Source organism: Melanerpes formicivorus, unplaced genomic scaffold, assembly GCF_026170545.1.
Source record: "Melanerpes formicivorus ecotype bairdi unplaced genomic scaffold, bMelFor1.0.p_v2 SCAF_33, whole genome shotgun sequence".
NCBI lineage: Eukaryota > Metazoa > Chordata > Aves > Piciformes > Picidae > Melanerpes > Melanerpes formicivorus.
In genome coordinates, this window is record NW_027142385.1 from 8390277 (window position 1) to 8406720 (window position 16444).

Below are 16444 nucleotides of genomic sequence, written 5' to 3' on the forward strand. Positions count from 1 at the left end.
GGGGCTTGCTGATCCCCCCAGTGAAGTGCTGCCAACACTGGGCTCGGAGCTGAGCCCTGCAGGAACAGAGCTTTCTGTTCACAAGTTGGAGTTCTGCTGAGATTAATGCTCTGGGAAGGCCCAAGGTGTGAGCTCCAGCATGACTGACAGAGTCTGGCCCACTGCAGCTTTCCTCTCAGCTGCATGTCCCCAGAAAGCAGCAACCAGAGAGCCATTTGTCAGCCCAGAGCAGCACAGGGGGAGAGGCAAACGTGGCCTCTAGGCTGCCTCTCAATGTAAAGCTTGCAAACAATGCAAGAGCTTGGAGTCATCTGTGTCAGGATGGAACCTCTAAGATCCCACCAAGGGCTCCTCTGCTGCCCAGGGTAACCACCCCAGCACGAACTCCAGCCTCTCAAACCCCCTTAGTGGGGAAAGCAGCAGCACAAAGACAGCCACCCAAAACTTGCCCATAGATTATTTCCCTCCCCCCCGACTGCACTCCTCCATTGTCAACTCAGGAGCAAATTTAGAGCCTTTCTGCATTATTCTCACAGCCCATTTGACCACCAGCAGAGTCAATTCCTGGCCAGTTGCCTCCCTGCTTTTCAGAAGCCTCTGGATGCTTTGAGTGCTGCTGAGTGCAGGCCTGAGAAGTGGGATTACTTCCTTGGAAGCTGTTTTGCCTTACCCTGTTAGCATCTGGTGGCATGCACTACACCCTTTAGCTAAGGCTCAACACCACTGAGGCAACTCAGTGCTCTGAAACCTGAATGAGCCTCAGCAGAACTCAGCAGGTAGCGGTGCCACTGGAACAGGGTCATGAAACAGCTCTACTGAAACACAACCACCCCAGGAGAGCCACACTGCCCCAGCTGCACATTTGTGTGCTTGATCACGTCCCACTCCCAGCACCTTCTCCTCTCCAGGCTGAGCACCCCCAGCTCCCTCAGCCTGCAGAGCTGCTCCAGCCCTTGGATCATCCTTGTGGCCTCCTCTGGCCTCTCTCCAGCAGCTCTGAGTCCTTCTCCTGCTGGGGACACCAGAACTGGAGGCAGTGTTGGAGGTGAGGTCTCAGCAAGAGCAGAGTCAAGGGGCAGAATCCCCACTCTTACCCTGCTGCCCACACTCCTCTGGCTGCAGCCCAGGTCATGGTTGCCTTCTGGGCTGCCTGAGCACACTGCCAGCTCCTGGTGAGCTCCTCATCAATCAATACACCCAAGCCTCAACACAGTCAGTACTGTTCTGCCCACTGAAGCATGTGAGGCTCTGTACTGCATGGGCAAACTGTCAGTTAAAAAGGAGGGAGATGAGGAACTTCCCCAAGCCAGCCCTGTCCCCTCTGCTTTTCCAGTGTCTCAGGGCAGGAGCAACCCAAACTGAAAGCAGAGCAGAACCACCAGCAGTGGTGCAGCCTTCTGCTGCCTCTCCTTCACAGCCCCAGCTCACACACTCAAGGGAGGAAACTCTTCCTGGTGTGGGGAAGCCAGGCTGATCCTTTGCAGCTCTCCTCACAGATGTCCTGCCCTCCATGTCCCCTTTCAAGTTTCTCCTTTCCCAAGCCGAGTCAGGCAGGTCTCTGTGGACAGATGGTCTGTGGACATCAGAGCTGCTATTTCTCCCTGCAGAAGGGCTGGGATCTTCTGACCCCAGGCCGTGCTAGCAAGAAGTTGCCATCTGCCTGCGCCTGTTAGATGATCAAAAAGCAGCATTCCTGCCTCTTCTGCTACATCACAACACCAAAGGTAGGCAGGAGGCTGCCCTGCTCCCGCTTCATGTTCTCATTGTATCTCAGCTGACCTTGAAACCCTGACCAAAGTAGAGACAGCAGCGACCCAGCCGGGGGTGGAGGAGCGGCCGCAGCGAGACTCGCAGCAGGGGTTGGAAAAATCCAGCAGCAAGTTTATCAGCAGAGAACCAAAGGAGCCCTTTGCAGCCTCTGACCTTCCCTTTATCACCTTCAGCTTCCTCAGTGCACAAACACGGAGAGGGGAGAAATTAAAGCAAGTAACATGGGTGGAACTCAAACCACTCCTGCAGCACAGCAACAGCCACACAGGAGCTGGGGCTCTGCTGAGCACTGCACAGAGTTCCCTGGGCCCTTCCAGAAACAGAGGGCAAGTCTGAAAGCCAGCCCAGCTCCAGTGAAACTGAATCAAAACTCCTCCAGCAGCTACTCTGTGCCCTCAGAGGCAGCAAACACTGCAGCCTCTAGTTACAGGGAAATTACTGATGCAGCCTGTGTTCACAGATAAACTTCCTCCAGAGGACAAAACTGTTGAGGCAGCTTTGTCAGAACCCCACTCTGCAGCCACAGGCAGTGGCCAGCAGGATGCCCTCTCCAGGAAGACTAAAGTTTCACAGAGCATTCAGCAAAAGCAAGGATTGCTCCAGAAAATTTCAGCAAAAACCTCCAAGTCCCGCTCAGCTGCTCCAAGCCTACCTCCGAGTCCCACTCAGCTGCTCCAAGCCTACCTCCGAGTCCCGCTCAGCTGCTCCAAAGCCTACCTCCGAGTCCCGCTCAGCTGCTCCAAGCCTACCTCCGAGTCCCGCTCAGCTGCTCCAAGCCTACCTCCGAGTCCCACTCAGCTGCTCCAAGCCTACCTCCGAGTCCCACTCAGCTGCTCCAAAGCCTACCTCCGAGTCCCACTCAGCTGCTCTAAAGCCTACCTATGAGTCCCACTCAGCTGCTCCAAGCCTACCTCCGAGTCCCACTCAGCTGCTCCAAGCCTACCTCCGAGTCCCACTCAGCTGCTCCAAAGCCTACCTCCGAGTCCCGCTCAGCTGCTCCAAGCCTACCTCCGAGTCCCACTCAGCTGCTCCAAGCCTACCTCCGAGTCCCTCTCAGCTGCTCCAAGCCTACCTCCGAGTCCCACTCAGCTGCTCCAAGCCTACCTCCGAGTCCCGCTCAGCTGCTCCAAGCCTACCTCCGAGTCCCACTCAGCTGCTCCAAGCCTACCTCCGAGTCCCGCTCAGCTGCTCCAAGCCTACCTCCGAGTCCCGCTCAGCTGCTCCAAGCCTACCTCCGAGTCCCGCTCAGCTGCTCCAAGCCTACCTCCGAGTCCCTCTCAGCTGCTCCAAGCCTACCTCCGAATCCCGCTCAGCTGCTCCAAAGCCTACCTCTGAGTCCTGCTCAGCTTTTCATCTGCCTTCTTCCCTGGGATTCTCAGTCCCCTCTTAACTTGCAGACACCCAGCAAGTGACAGGGTTGCTGTACCCCTGACTCGGCCACTTTTAGCCTCAAGCACTTCAATCCAGCACAGCAGGAGATGAAGGTTTAACCAGCCAGGAGAAACCACTAACCAAAAGTGCTGTAAATGCACGAAGCCAATTAAGAGGAAACTGCTTTATTCCAACCACTTTTCCCAACAGCAGCATCCACAAACTCTCCAAAGGAAGCCTCTTGAGGGTTTTTTTCCCACAGAGTATCAGAGCCCCCTTTGGTAAAGGCTTCAAAGAAGAACACTTGTCCCTGAGCAGAGCATCACCCTCAGGTGTGAAGCAGACCACTCAGAACGGGTGGAACGCTTTCCCAGGCTTTAAACTTCACACATCCAAAGGTGAGGTCACAAACTTGTGCCAGATTAAAGTCACTTCCTCGTAGTTTGCATCCAGCTGTACAACAACCTCTGCCCAGGCTCCAAGCAGTTGGACCCAAGCTAACTATTTTCTTCTTCAACATCCACAGACCTGTACTAAGCAGCAAGAGGGAAAGAAGAGTCCCAGGAAGCAATACCCTCGAGCAAATCCATATTTCATCCAGCTCAGCACCACCCACCCGCAAAAAGCACCAACAGAGACCTCTCTCTTACCGTGCTCCACGAAGACATTGCAGTGCGGGCCTCCATGCCTCGATGACTCCTTCTTCCCTGCTCCCTTGATGAAGTGCAGGGCAGGCAGACTTGGCCTCCTTTGGTCCCCAAGAACTTTTCCAGGCTGCTGCCCCATAAAGCAACTCTGGGCAGCCTCTCCCAGGACGAGAAGTTTCGGATGAAGCCTGTGGTCCCTGATCTTCCAGGCTGAGCAGGAGCTTTGGAGGAGCACGTCCTTCAGGCGGGCAGGCTGCTGCGAGATAAAGTCACTTGAGGTGAAGAATTAAGACAAGCACAGGTTCCTCCAACACTCCTGACGACGACGACAAGGCTCCTCGGGTGACTTTAGGCAATAAAGCAAACCCAAAACAAGTAAAAGTCCCAACCGCTCAGGAACGACCGAGCGCTATCCAGGTCCCAGGCGGCCACACGCAGTTTGTCTTCCACCGGCTGAAGGAGAATTCGTCTCACCTGCAAGAAACCACACGTGGGCTCACCCCGGGCAGGGCACAGCCATTCCCACCGCGGCCAGGCTCAAGGTTTCCTCTTTTTTTTCCTCCTTTTCTTTTGCATAGCATTGGGTTAGCGAAGGCCAAAGAGCCACGTATTGGGCTTCAAGTGCGGCTGCGGTCCGGCAGGACGAAGCACACCGGAACCATGGCAGCTCGGAAGGCGACGCTCTGGGCTCTGGGCAGGCTCCGCACGCCGGCGGGGGCGAGGGAAGGGGCCGGGGGGCCTCAAGCCTCGCCCGCTCGCACCGCAGGGCCGGGGCCGGCCGCCCCGCCGCTAGCTCCGCCGCACGCCGAGCCAGCCCGGCCGGGCCGGGGCGGCCATGCTGGCGTCGAAGCCGCACCGCTGGAGCCGCCGTGCCGGCGCAGGTGGCCGTCCCGCCGCCCGCCTCAGGCGCAGCCCGCCGCCGGGGCCGCGGTGCGAGGCGCGGGCCGCGCTCCGGGGGGCCGGTTCCGGCACGGCAGGCAGCAGAGGCGAGGGGGAGGGGAGCGGGGCGGCCGCATCCCCGCGGGGCAGGCCCGGGCGAGCGGCGGGGCCGAGCCCGGCCCGGCAGGACGCGCGCGGGGGGCCGGGCTTGGGGCGGCGGGGCACGCCCCGGGAGCGCGCCGGCGGGAGCGCGCCGGCGGGAGCGCAGGGCAGCCCGGGGGCGGCCGCCGGGGGCACCCGCGCTGCGCGGCCAGAGGGGCGGGGGGCGGCGAGCGGGCTCCCGGAACCCCCGGCGCGGCGCGGCCCCGTCCCCGGCCGGCGGGGCGGGCGGCACGGCCCCTTCCGGCCCCTCCCCCTCCGCCGCCCCCGCCAGCCCCGGCCCCGCCGCCGCCCGCCCCGGCCCCGCGCCCGCCGCCATGACGGGGACCGGCCCGGGGCAACGGCGTCCTGGGGGGTTAGGCCTCCGGGGAGGGCAAGCGGGGACCGAGCCGGCTGGGGGCAGCGGGAGGCCGAGGGGCGCAGAGGTGGTGCGGGGTCAAGCCGGGAGGGGGCACGGGGGGGCCCGGGGGGAGAGGAGGAGATGGAGAGCAGGGAAGGGGAGGTGGTGGAGCGGGCAGGTGGAAGGGGGGGTGGCTGCTGTCACAGCACTGGCAAGAGCGAGCCCAGGGCCCAGGGGGCTCAGCTCGGGCTCCTCACACCTGTGCAAGGGCCGCCCGGGCTGGTTCCCTCTTGCTCTGAAGAGCTCGCCCAAGGCAGCTGCAGACACCACCCGTGGTGTCCCTGGCCAGCCCCGGACCCCGGGCAAGGGAGGAGAGAGCCTGTCTGGCTGCCCCCAGTCTGGCATCAGTCACCCTGCTGGCACAAAGGACTGCAGGTCCTCATGAGTGCTCTCAGAGCATGTCCAAAGCTTGAGCCCCAAAGCAGCCACAGAGGCCAATGGATGCCACTGGAAAGCTTTCATTGAGCTACTTCCATGCAGCATTTGGTACAAAGATGACATGAAACCCCCCCCAGAAACGTTTCAGCCAGCAGTGTGGTGCCCTGAGCTAAAGAGCACAGACAGTGACTCTGAGGACAGTCTCTCATAGGTCCTGCAGTTCTCCTTGGGAATAGAAGAGGCTTGAGGCAGCAGCTTGAGGTCAGGGTGCTTTGGTCAAAGGTCTGTGGTTGCTCCCCTCACAGGACCAGAGAACACACAAACACCATTCTGTGCAGCAGCCTCCTGCTCAGGGTAACCATCTGGACACAGAGCAGCTTGTTTGTCCTGACTCCTCCCTTGTGGCAAATCCAAACACGCTCCACGGCTCCTGTGCCACAGTCAAGGTCCCCAGCAGATGCACACTGCTCACCTTCCACCAGCAGCACCACGAGGTCCTCCGCTGCTGCTGGGCCAGGCTGCTCCTGCAGGCAGGTACTGGGGGGGGAGACACTGGAACAGGTTTTCCAGGGAGGCTGTGGCTGCCTCCTCCCTGGAGGTGTTCAAGGCCAGGTTGGATGAGGCCTTGAGCAGCCTGGGCTGGTGGGAGGTGTCCCTGGCTGTGGCAGGAGGGTTGGAGCTGGATGACCATGGGGGCCCCTTCCAACCCAAACCAGTCTGTGATTTATTCTGTTGCTGTGTAAGCAACACAGTGGGGGCAGGTTCTTTGCCAGCCCTCCCCAGCCTGCTTCCACTCAGCAGCCCCCAACCTCCCTTCCACTCAGCACCCCCCAGCCTCACCTCCTTCCACTCACCAGCCCCCAGCCTCCCTTCCACTCAGCACCCCCCAGCCTCACCTCCTTCCACTCACCAGCCCCCAACCTCCCTTCCACTCAGCACCCCCCAGCCTCACCTCCTTCCACTCAGCAGCCCCCAACCTCCCTTCCACTCAGCAGCCCCCAACCTCCCTTCCACTCAGCAGCCCCCAACCTCCCTTCCACTCAGCAGCCCCCAGCCTCACCTCCTTCCACTCACCAGCCCCCAACCTCACCTCCTTCCACTCAGCACCCCCCAACCTCACCTCCTTCCACTCAGCACCCCCCAACCTCACCTCCTTCCACTCAGCAGCCCCCAGCCTCACCTCCTTCCACTCAGCACCCCCCAACCTCACCTCCTTCCACTCAGCACCCCCCAACCTCACCTCCTTCCACTCACCAGCCCCCAACCTCACCTCCTTCCACTCAGCAGCCCCCAACCTCACCTCCTTCCACTCAGCAGCCCCCAGCCTCACCTCCTTCCACTCGGCAGCTGCTCCAAAGCGTTTCCCAGAGCAGTGAATGTGGGGCTGTGCAGAGGCAGAAGGGCCAGCTGCTCATTCCCAAACATCAGGGCAAGGTCTCTGCCCTCTGTTCCTTCCTGAAGGGTGTTGCATTTTCTGTCCCCTACCCCTCTCTGTGTCATGCTAACAAACTGAAGCTGCCCAGTGAGGTCAGAGAGGAGAGGATGGTGTGAATGCAGAATAAATTGTTAACCCCCTACAAACTGTTCAGTTGGGTCCATCCCATGCATGTCACCAAAGACACTTCAAGACTGAGTTGCTGTTTGCCTTCAACCCAGTGGATTGCAGCAGCTTGGAGCAGCTGCTCCCTGGGGTCCCTTCCAAGCTGGCATTCTGTGATGCCCTGTGGGTTGTTCCACCCAAGGAAAAAGCTGCTGTGATATTGAGGCTGTTCAGTCTAGAGAAGGCTCAGAGGTGACCTAATTGTGGCCTTCCAGTATCTGAAGGGGGCTACAAGAAGGCTGGGGAGGGACTTCTCAGGATCTCAGGCAGTGCTAGGACTAGGGGGAATGGAATGAAGCTGGAGGTGGGGAGATTCAGGCTGGAGGTGAGGAGGAAGTTCTTCCCCATGAGAGTGGTGAAGCCCTGGAATGGGTTGTCCAGGGAGGTGGTTGAGGCCCTGTCCCTGGAGGTGTTTAAGCCCAGGCTGGCTGAGGCTCTGGCCAGGTTGATCTAGTGTGGGGTGTCCCTGCCCATGGCAGGGGGGTTGGAACTGGCTGATCCTTGTGGTCCCTTCCAACCCTGACTGATTCTATGATTCCATGATACTGTGTTTCCCTCCCTAACGATCTACTAAAGCTTCAACCTCTTCACCAAACAATAACCCTCAGCACATCCATTAGCAACCCTCAGGAACCTGAGAGGAGCACTTCCAGCCTGCCTGCAGCCTCGCTGGGGTTTCAGCACCTTCCAGAGCCCGCCCAGAGCTCTCTATTAATAACCTGCCCGAAGCGCGCGGCGTGCGGGCGAGCGCCCAGCGAGCAGCAGCAGTAATTGGATTAATAACCCATTAGCACAGATTGGAAATCCCACTGCTTATTGCTGGGAGCAGAGGGAGGCTTGCCACGCTTCCTTAGGAGTCCATGAATCAAACACTGCCACCGAGGAAGAGGGAAATTCTCCCTCCGGATGAGGGATCCTCTGCTCGCCAGCCAGGAGGAGCTCCGCTCTCCAGCGGTTCTGTGCCATGTGGGAACCCTGGAGCAAGCAGCACAGGCAGGGGCTGAAGGGGGAAGAGAAGAAGAAGGGGGAAGAGAAGAAGAAGGGGGAAGAGAAGAAGAAGGGGGAAGAGAAGAAGAAGGGGGAAGAGAAGAAGAAGGGGGAAGAGAAGAAGAAGGGGGAAGAGAAGAAGAAGGGGGAAGAGAAGAAGAAGGGGGAAGAGAAGAAGAAGGGGGAAGAGAAGAAGAAGGGGGAAGAGAAGAAGAAGGGGGAAGAGAAGAAGAAGGGGGAAGAGAAGAAGAAGGGGGAAGAGAAGAAGAAGGGGGAAGAGAAGAAGAAGGGGGAAGAGAAGAAGAAGGGGGAAGAGAAGAAGAAGGGGGAAGAGAAGAAGAAGGGGGAAGAGAAGAAGAAGGGGGAAGAGGAGAAGAAGGGGGAAGAGGAGAAGAAGGGGGAAGAGAAGAAGAAGGGGGAAGAGAAGAAGAAGGGGGAAGAGAAGAAGAAGGGGGAAGAGAAGAAGAAGGGGGAAGAGAAGGGGAGCAGAGCAGGTTGGAAGAGCCCTTCAAGATCATCATGCCCAACCTATCATCCACCACCACCTAATCAACTAAACCCTGCAGCAAACAGGCTCCACGCTGGCAGACACTGCTGACCCAAACCATGCCCCAAGCCAGGCTGGCCTAAGCTGGTCCAGGGCCTACCTGAGCATTTTAGTTCCCCACATCAAAACTAACACTCACTGGTTTGGGGTTTTTCTTTCCCCCACCCTGCTTTTCAGCTGTGGTGCTGCTCTTACCCCACAGAAGCCACTGTGCCTTCCTCTTCACCTTTCCTGCTTAAAAGTGGCCTAGCAAAATCCCACAGGCTGTTTCAAGAGGACACTGTCTTGGCTGGAGTCCTTCCTTACACCCCCCAAGAAGGTGGGGACAGTGTTTTTAGCAGGCTCTGTTAGGACAGGACAAGTGGGAGGTGGTTTAGACTCCAAGAGGGAGATTTAGACTGGAGAGAAGGAAGAATTTATTTACACTGAGGGTGGTGAAACACCAGCCCAGGGTGCCCAGAGAGGAGGGAGATGCCTCATCCCTGGAAACACCCCAGGGCAGGTTGGTTGGGGCTGTGAGCAGCCTGCTGCAGCTGGGGATGTCCCTGCTGGCTGCAGGGGGTTGGACTGGATGAGCTTTAAAGGTCCCTTCCCACCCAAAGCAGTCTTCAAAGGCATTTTTCACTTAGCCCACCCCCACTCCCATTCAGACCTGCCTATGGGAAAGGGACCCCAGCCCCATAACTCCCCAGCAAGCCAGAGCCTCCCCAGCCCCTGCCTGACTCCTTAGTTGTGTGCCATGACTGAACAGTGATACCTGAAGGCTCTCCAGCTGGAACCCCTGACCCCAGCAGCACACCCAGTTGCTTTCCAGATGGATGAGCTCTGGTGGCCCTCAGCATTTGTCAAGAGAGTGAAAAGTCACAGGGACTGAGCCCCACTCAACAGCTTCTGCTGCCTCTCTGACACCTTGGAAAGGGCTCAGGAAGCTTCTCCCTCTCGAGTCTGCCAAGCTCATCTCCTGTCGGCTGCTGGCTGGCCAAGCTGTGCTGGATGGGCTGCAGGAGCTGCCTGCAATGCCCTCGCTGGAGCCCTGCTGCAGCACCGAGGTCTGGGCTTGGCAAGCCACCAGCAGAAGGAGCAAAGAGCAGCATTGACCCCTCGTGGCCAGGCAGCAAAGCTCCAGGGCCTCCACAGCCCCCCCCCAGCAGCAAGGATCCACCACCAAACCCTGCAGCTGCTGCTGGGCTCCTCGGGCTGAAAACCAGCAGTGGCAGGGGACTGGATGAGGCACAGACTGCCCCAGTTTGACACAGCCCCAAGGCCAAAGGCCCAGGAGTGCTGCAGCAGGCAGGAAGCTCACAGCTGGAGCAGTCCAGATCCTGAGCTCATTGCTTTTTAGGTTGGATGCTCACTTGTTGAGCATAAATAGTCCAAAAGGGTTCCCAGTGGGGAGAGAGGGACAGCTTAAGAGGCCTGGAAATAGAGCATGGTTAAAGACTGCTGTGGAGAGAACAAGGAAAGAGGAAAAGAGGGGAGAGTGAAAAGGGAGGGGGGAGGAAATGTCAGAGCTGAGCTGTGCAGCCCACACAGCCTCCTGCAGCCAGCAGCAGCCTCTTCCCAGGAGCTGTGTTATGGGAACCTGGCACTGCAGGTCTGACAGCTCATGCCTGGGACCTATGAGCATGACCCAGCTCTCAATGCCCCCTCCCTGGAGGTGTTCCAGGCCAGGCTGGATGAGGCCTTGAGCAAGCTGGGCTGGTGGGAGGTGTCCCTGCCTGTGGCTTGGGGTTGGAATTGGCTGACCTCTAAGGTCCCTTCCAACCCAAACCATTCTGTGCCTCTATGATGAAACACCTGCAGGAAGCTAACTACTCATTTACAGAGGCAGAAGTCTGAGCTGTGCCACAGCAGAAGGCATTTGCCATGTCCTTGCTTGTCCTCAGCCCCTGAGCTCCATGCTGCCCCAGTACTGGGGTGGCAGCAGCAGTGGCAGACGTCCAGTGGCTGTCTGGCAGGGCAGGGAGGCAGAGCTGCCGGCGAGGAAAGCACCAGAGCCACGAGCAGGAGCTGCCACCTAGTGCCCTGTGCAGGGCTGAGCAGGGAAGGCTTAGCTCCAGCTCCCTGCGAAAGATGGAGCCAAGAATTTGTCCTTTTGCCTGGGGCAAGCAAGAGACTCTGCAAGGCTGGAGGCAGATTTGGGGACACTTTGCTTTGTCACCCTCCTGCAGAATCACAGCAGCCTGGTGCAAGCAGCTCCAGGAGGACACAAACACAAGAAAGAGAACTCTGGAAGCTCCAGCAGGGCACCAGGGCTCAGAGGATGCTCCAAGGAAACTCCCTCAGCCCTTCTGCACACAGGGGATGGACTCAGCATCCCCAGCTCCAACCACTGCCCTGAGGGCCCTCACCAGCTCATGCTGGGCACCTCCCAGCACAGCTGCTGTGTGACTCACTGCTGCATGAGGTCTGCTGACACAGGAAGGTCAAGTCCTGCTTGACTGGGATGAGGAGCACCAGCTGAAGAGGAGCTAAGGGAACACTGCAACCACTCTGAGTGTCCTGGCACCAGGAACCCTGGGCCAGCCCCAGCTCTCAAGCCAGCCCCAGCTCATCCTGGAGAAGGCCAAGCTAATGCAGCACACTGCTGACTGGCTGATCTGTTCCAAACATTTATTGACATGTAAAATCTTTAACAGGAAACAGCCCTGGAGCCTCCTCAGAGGAGGAGCTCCCCACATCAGGCATAAAAAACCCCAAGGGGACCAGCAGGATGCACACAGCTCACCCAAGGCCCCTGGAGACAGCCACATCAGCCACAGCCAACCTCCTGCCATAAGGCTCTGAAACCATGAACAGCCAGACCCAAAATGGGGTAACAGGAGTGTGGTTACCTCTGTCCTCTTAAAGCCTTCTACCTGTGACCTGCAGTCTCAAGGAGGGAAAGACCCAGAGGCCTGACTGGCCAGCAAGGAAAAGCCTCTGGGGACAGAGAGAGGTCACAAAAGACATACCCTGCTCCCCAGTGCTCTGCACAAAGTCCAGGGGCACCAGACACAGCAACAGCTGCTGAGGGAAGTGTCCCAGTTGCCTCTGCACCCTCATACAGGGCAGGAACCAACTGTTGAGGCTGCTGCACTCAAAGGCTCTTTGCTGTTCCTAAGGCCTACTGAATGCTGTTGTCCTGCAAGGGCCCAGGAGGGCTCCTGGGAGTTAGAATGGGGAACTTTGGTGGCTTCTGAAGCGTGGGATGGAGGTTAGGGACCAGAACACTGGAAGAAAAGGTAACACTGAGAATCAAAAGCTGCCATGCTGGGACTTCAGAGGACTGCTGCTGGGCCTAGCCCTCCACATCCAGCAGCCTCTGTCGGGTTTCCAGAACGATCTCCTCCATCACCTCTGGTCTGAGAATGTCCTTGATCTGGAGTGGAAAGAAAGGGAACACTGGCACCAGAGTGCAACTGGCAGCGTTGCACACCGTGGGGACAAGGCCCCTAGCCCCCCACAATGAGCAGCAAGGGAGTTCATCTTGAATGACCACAATCCTCTGATCACAGCAGAGGGTCCAGGGCAAAGTCAGCTTTGCCAGCCAGCAACTTGTACAGGGACTGCAAGAAATCAAAGGAGATGCTACTGACAGGTCCTCAGCTCTCCTGAGGGCCACAGCAGCCTGTGGGAAGGGGAGAGATGACTCAAACAGAATCATTCCATCTAGCTGAGCAGGCTGGGATCCACTGGGATCTTTCACTGCCAAGGTGAGTGAAAGCAGAAGACAATTCAGATCTCATTCAGGAGAAGAGAGCTGGCAGGAAACCAGAGAGAGAAGCTGCACAGCAAGAGGCCAAACTGAGGGAGTCCTCCAGCAGGGCAGGGCAGAGGGCTGGGCTCTGTGCAGTGCCTGGCACTTGGATTTGCCTTTGCTCTCAAAGTGCACTCTGCCCTCACACCATCCCAAATCTGGGCACTATCTTTCTGTAGGCATAGTTGGGACTTTTCCAGAGGCAGCCCCCTTCAAAGCAGCCCTGAAAACGTGCAAGGCCACTTGTGCAGAAGGGGAGGAGTTCACCTTGTCACCTCCTGCAGGACACTGCAAAGCCAAGCAGCAGCCCCACCACCTGGCTCACCCACTGCAGCAGCAGTGGATGGGGCCCTTCCCTCCCCTCCTCACAGGTGGGATGCAGCAGTGGTTCTGTACCTGATGAGGGAGGGATGCTTCATAGCAGTACAGGATGCTGGTGTCGAACAGCATCAGCTTCTCAGTGACCAGAGCCACGACGCAGTTGCGCAGCCGCGAGATCACCTCCCGGTCAGACAGGGGAACTGGCTGCGGAGGGGCAGAGCAAGAGGGGTGACTGCACGGGGCAGTAACACAAGCCCAGCATGAAAAAGCTTTGCCCTGAGCCCAGCAGCAAGTCTGGGAAGCCCCAGGCTGTGCACAGGCCTCTGACCATGCAAGCAACACGCCGTGGCCGGCCGGAGAAGGTTCATACCCCCGCCCCTCACCTCCAAGTTGGTGGTGAAGCCCCCGGCCTCTTCGTCCTTCTGCTCTGCTGTTGGGTAGATCCAGATGAAGCCATTGTTGCCCAGGATCACCGAGGCACCACAGGGCAGGTCATGGAAGTGAGTCTTCTGGCGCTTCACAAGGGAGGGCGAGACCTGGACGAGCACCCCCTGGCCCAGCTGGGGACCACAGGACTCAGCATCAGCCACCGTGGGCATCACCAAGCCACTGCCTCGCTCTCCCCTCCCGGGCCAGCAACCAGGCAGTCTTAGCAACTTTTCCTGTGAGACAGTGACTACAAACCCTGCTGCCTCTGGCAGTGCTGGGAGGATTAGCTAATGCCTGTGCAGCCCTTTGAAGATGAAGAGTACTCAAGTGCTTAGCAGGACTGTTAATAAGGAGCACACATCACCCAGCCCTGCAGAAAAAGGAGCAGGGGGGAGGCCCAGTTTAGCAGAACACTTCCCCTCCTAATCCAGTCCCTGTCCTTCACCCTTTGTGCAAGCAGCACACTTTGGCTTTCATCTTTTCAGAGCTAATTCCCTTGCTCTGATAATCCCAAACTGCAGCCTGTGCTCCACCAGCCCTTTGCCTTCTTTCCATGCACAAAACCAGCTGTGCAAAGCCTAACATGGAGCCCTGGAGACAGGAACCAGTCACAGGGACATTGGCCTGCAGAAGATGAGTGATGAAGGTTGAATCAGGACTGCCCTGGAACTGTGGGCAAGGAAAGCAGCTCACAGGGCAGCTCCCTCTGCTCTGGGGAAACTTCTTGGTGCTCCCACGGAGGGGGTGAGCTTCTCCTGCCCTGCACACCTGCTCTGCTCCATGGCTTTTGTCCTCAAAAGCCCTCCAGAGAGCCTGGTGCCATCAGCTGGAGCAGAATCCGGCCCCATGCTCCTGACCAACTCACCTTGCCGTACTTCAGGCTGCGGGTGTGCAGCGAGACAGCCCCGTCAGAAAACACAGACTGCACCTCTGCCTGCCAGTGCCACTTAAGGAAGCAAAGTGCCCAATGCTGCCCAGTGCCACACATGGCTGGCTGCTCACAGAGAGCTCCCCCTGCCAGCCAGGATGGCTGAGGGCTGCCTGCCCTCCCCAGGCCCCTCTGCTCCTCTGAGTGCAAGCACTGGAAGGATACACTGATGAGGTCCCCTTCCTGCAGGTAGTCCCTCATCGCAAGCTCATCTTCTGCTGATCTCCTTCTCTGCAATGCACCAGGCAGGAACAGTTAGGTGCAGCTCAGAGTGAGAAAGCATCAGCAGTGCCTCCCTTGCAGGGGCACCTTGAGAGGCCTTGCAAAACACCAAGGTCACCAGAGGAGAATCACAGAACGGAGCAGCTCAGCCATGAAGGCAGGCTGGGAGAGCTGGGGCTCAGCCTGGAGAAGGGAAGGCTCCAGGGAGACCTTAGAGCAGCCTCCCAGGATTTGAAAGGGGCTACAGCAAAGCTTGAAAGGCAGAGAGTGACAGGGTGAGAGGTGATAGCTTCAAACTAGAAGAAGCTGGATTCTCAGGCTGCCCAGAGAAGCTGTGGAGGCTCCCAGCCTGGAAGTGTCCAAAGGCAGGCCGGAGGAGTCCTTGAGCAAGCTGCTCCAGAAGGAAGTGCTCCAGCACCTGGCAGGGGGCTGGAACTGGATGATCTTTAATTAAAGTCCCTTCCACCCAACCTGTTCTATGATGATGATTCACAGGATGGGTTGGGTTGGAAGGGACCAGGCTGCCCAGCCCACCTTTAGCTCACCAACATCTTTGTGTCCAAGTGGTGCTGACAGCCAAAGACACCAGAGTGCCACAGACCCACTCACCACCCCCACCACTGCCCTGCTGCTAATCATGGGAAGGGCTCTGAAGCTTCCCAGGGCCTCATCTTCTGCCATGGAAGCTGAGGACAAGAGGGCTCTGCTGCTGCTCTGCCTGGTCCACACTCACCAGTTCCCCACCAGGTAAATTCATAGATGACAGCAACAGGACTGAGTCGAGCCTGGAATTTGTTTCCACTTTCCATCGCTTCTGCTGAACCTGGAGGAGAAAAACAACCTCTTGAGGTACACTCCGAGGCTGGAGAGCAGCCCCGAGGCTGGAGAGCAGCCCCGAGGCTGGGGAGCAGCCCCTGGGCAGAGCGGGAGCCCTGCAGCCACCCCCAGCCCCATGCCCTCCGCACCAGAACCTCCGCCGTGCCCCCGGTCACACCGAGGCTGCGCCGCCCGGCAGCCACCCCGCTCCTCGGCGGCACAGCGGGACAAGCCGAGCCTTACCTCCGTGATCCTCCCCACCACGATGTCGCCCACCTCGCCGTTGTACCTGGGCGCGGGATGCAGAAGGAGCCATCAGGCTTCCACCGCCTCAGGCTCCACCACTCGCTGCGAGGAGGAGGAGGCCGCCACGCTCACCTGGTCTTCAGCGCTTTGACGCACACCAGCTTGTTCACCCTCTCCACGACGCCGGCCACCGAGGCGATCAGCTTCTCCTCCTCCAGGTAGGTGCCGTGGCCCCTGCGGGGAGCGAGCGGCCGCCTGGAGAGAGCCGGAAGCCGGCCGCACCGCGACCCCCCGCGCCGCCTCCCTTCCGCCGCTGCCCTCACCTCATGTAGCCCGTGTCCGTGGTGATAGTGTCCCCCGGAGCCACCAGGTTCTTCTCGCCGCCCCGGGGTGCGCTCGGCCTCGCCGGCTTGCGGGCCACCGGCAGCCGCATGCTGACCGCCGCCATCTTGAGCGCGAGCGGCGCGGCGGCGGCGACCGCATCCACAGGCGCCTTCCGCCCGCCATGTTAACTGCTGGCGAGAGTGCGCCTGAAGCCCAGGCGCCGCCATATTGAGTGGGGGCAGCGGTGTGGTGTCGGGGCAGCCATTTTGGTTCCTGGCAGTGAAGTGAGCCGGGGGCCACGTTTAGTGAGGGCAGTGTGGCTGCACCCGCTCGGTCTGAGCGGGGACAGCGACCCCCACAGCCGGGGCCAGTCCCTGGGAGCCAGCCCTGCTGCACCACGGCAGCACCAGACCCCCGTGGGCCCAGCCTGGGCCATCCCCAGCTGAAGGGCAGCGCTGCAGCTAACGGGGCTGCTTGCCCTGGAGGAAAGCAGCACCCCCGATTTCTAGGGGTACCTGCGTGCACAGACAGGTTGTCCCCGGTGTGCTGAAGATAATCCTTTAACCCTCTCACAAGGGGAGCAGCAGGGCCCTGGAGCTGCACCCACAGCCCCACCAGCGGGGAAGCCAAGGGGAGCTGGGGGGGCTGGGGGAGGTCACCCGGTGCTGGCCACAGCCAGCC

General features: G+C 59.2%; 2 protein-coding genes across 3 annotated transcripts in view; both read right to left on the reverse strand.

The window, feature by feature from the left end:
• The window catches only part of ABL1 (ABL proto-oncogene 1, non-receptor tyrosine kinase), an 80312-nt gene extending 75498 nt beyond the window's left edge, over nt 1-4814 (reverse strand). The window contains exons 1-2 of one of the 2 annotated variants that reach the window (XM_068155991.1): nt 4263-4814; nt 3792-4041 (exon numbers count right to left, since the gene is read on the reverse strand). In XM_068155991.1, coding sequence (XP_068012092.1) covers nt 3792-3927 — 136 coding nt within the window. In that variant the 5' untranslated portion in view covers nt 3928-4041; nt 4263-4814. Of the gene's footprint in view, nt 1-3791; nt 4045-4262 lie in introns of both variants that reach the window. The other variant, XM_068155990.1, reaches the window with a different exon arrangement.
• Nucleotides 4815-11339: 6525 nt separating this feature from the next.
• EXOSC2 (exosome component 2) lies at nt 11340-15946 on the reverse strand. Its single transcript, XM_068156015.1, is given in 10 exon segments — nt 11340-12099; nt 12874-13002; nt 13182-13358; nt 14093-14161; nt 14321-14386; nt 15111-15200; nt 15437-15482; nt 15572-15673; nt 15763-15914; nt 15917-15946. Coding segments are annotated over 10 exon segments (942 nt in total). The 3' UTR covers nt 11340-12018.
• Between the last annotated feature and the right edge of the window lie 498 nt (nt 15947-16444).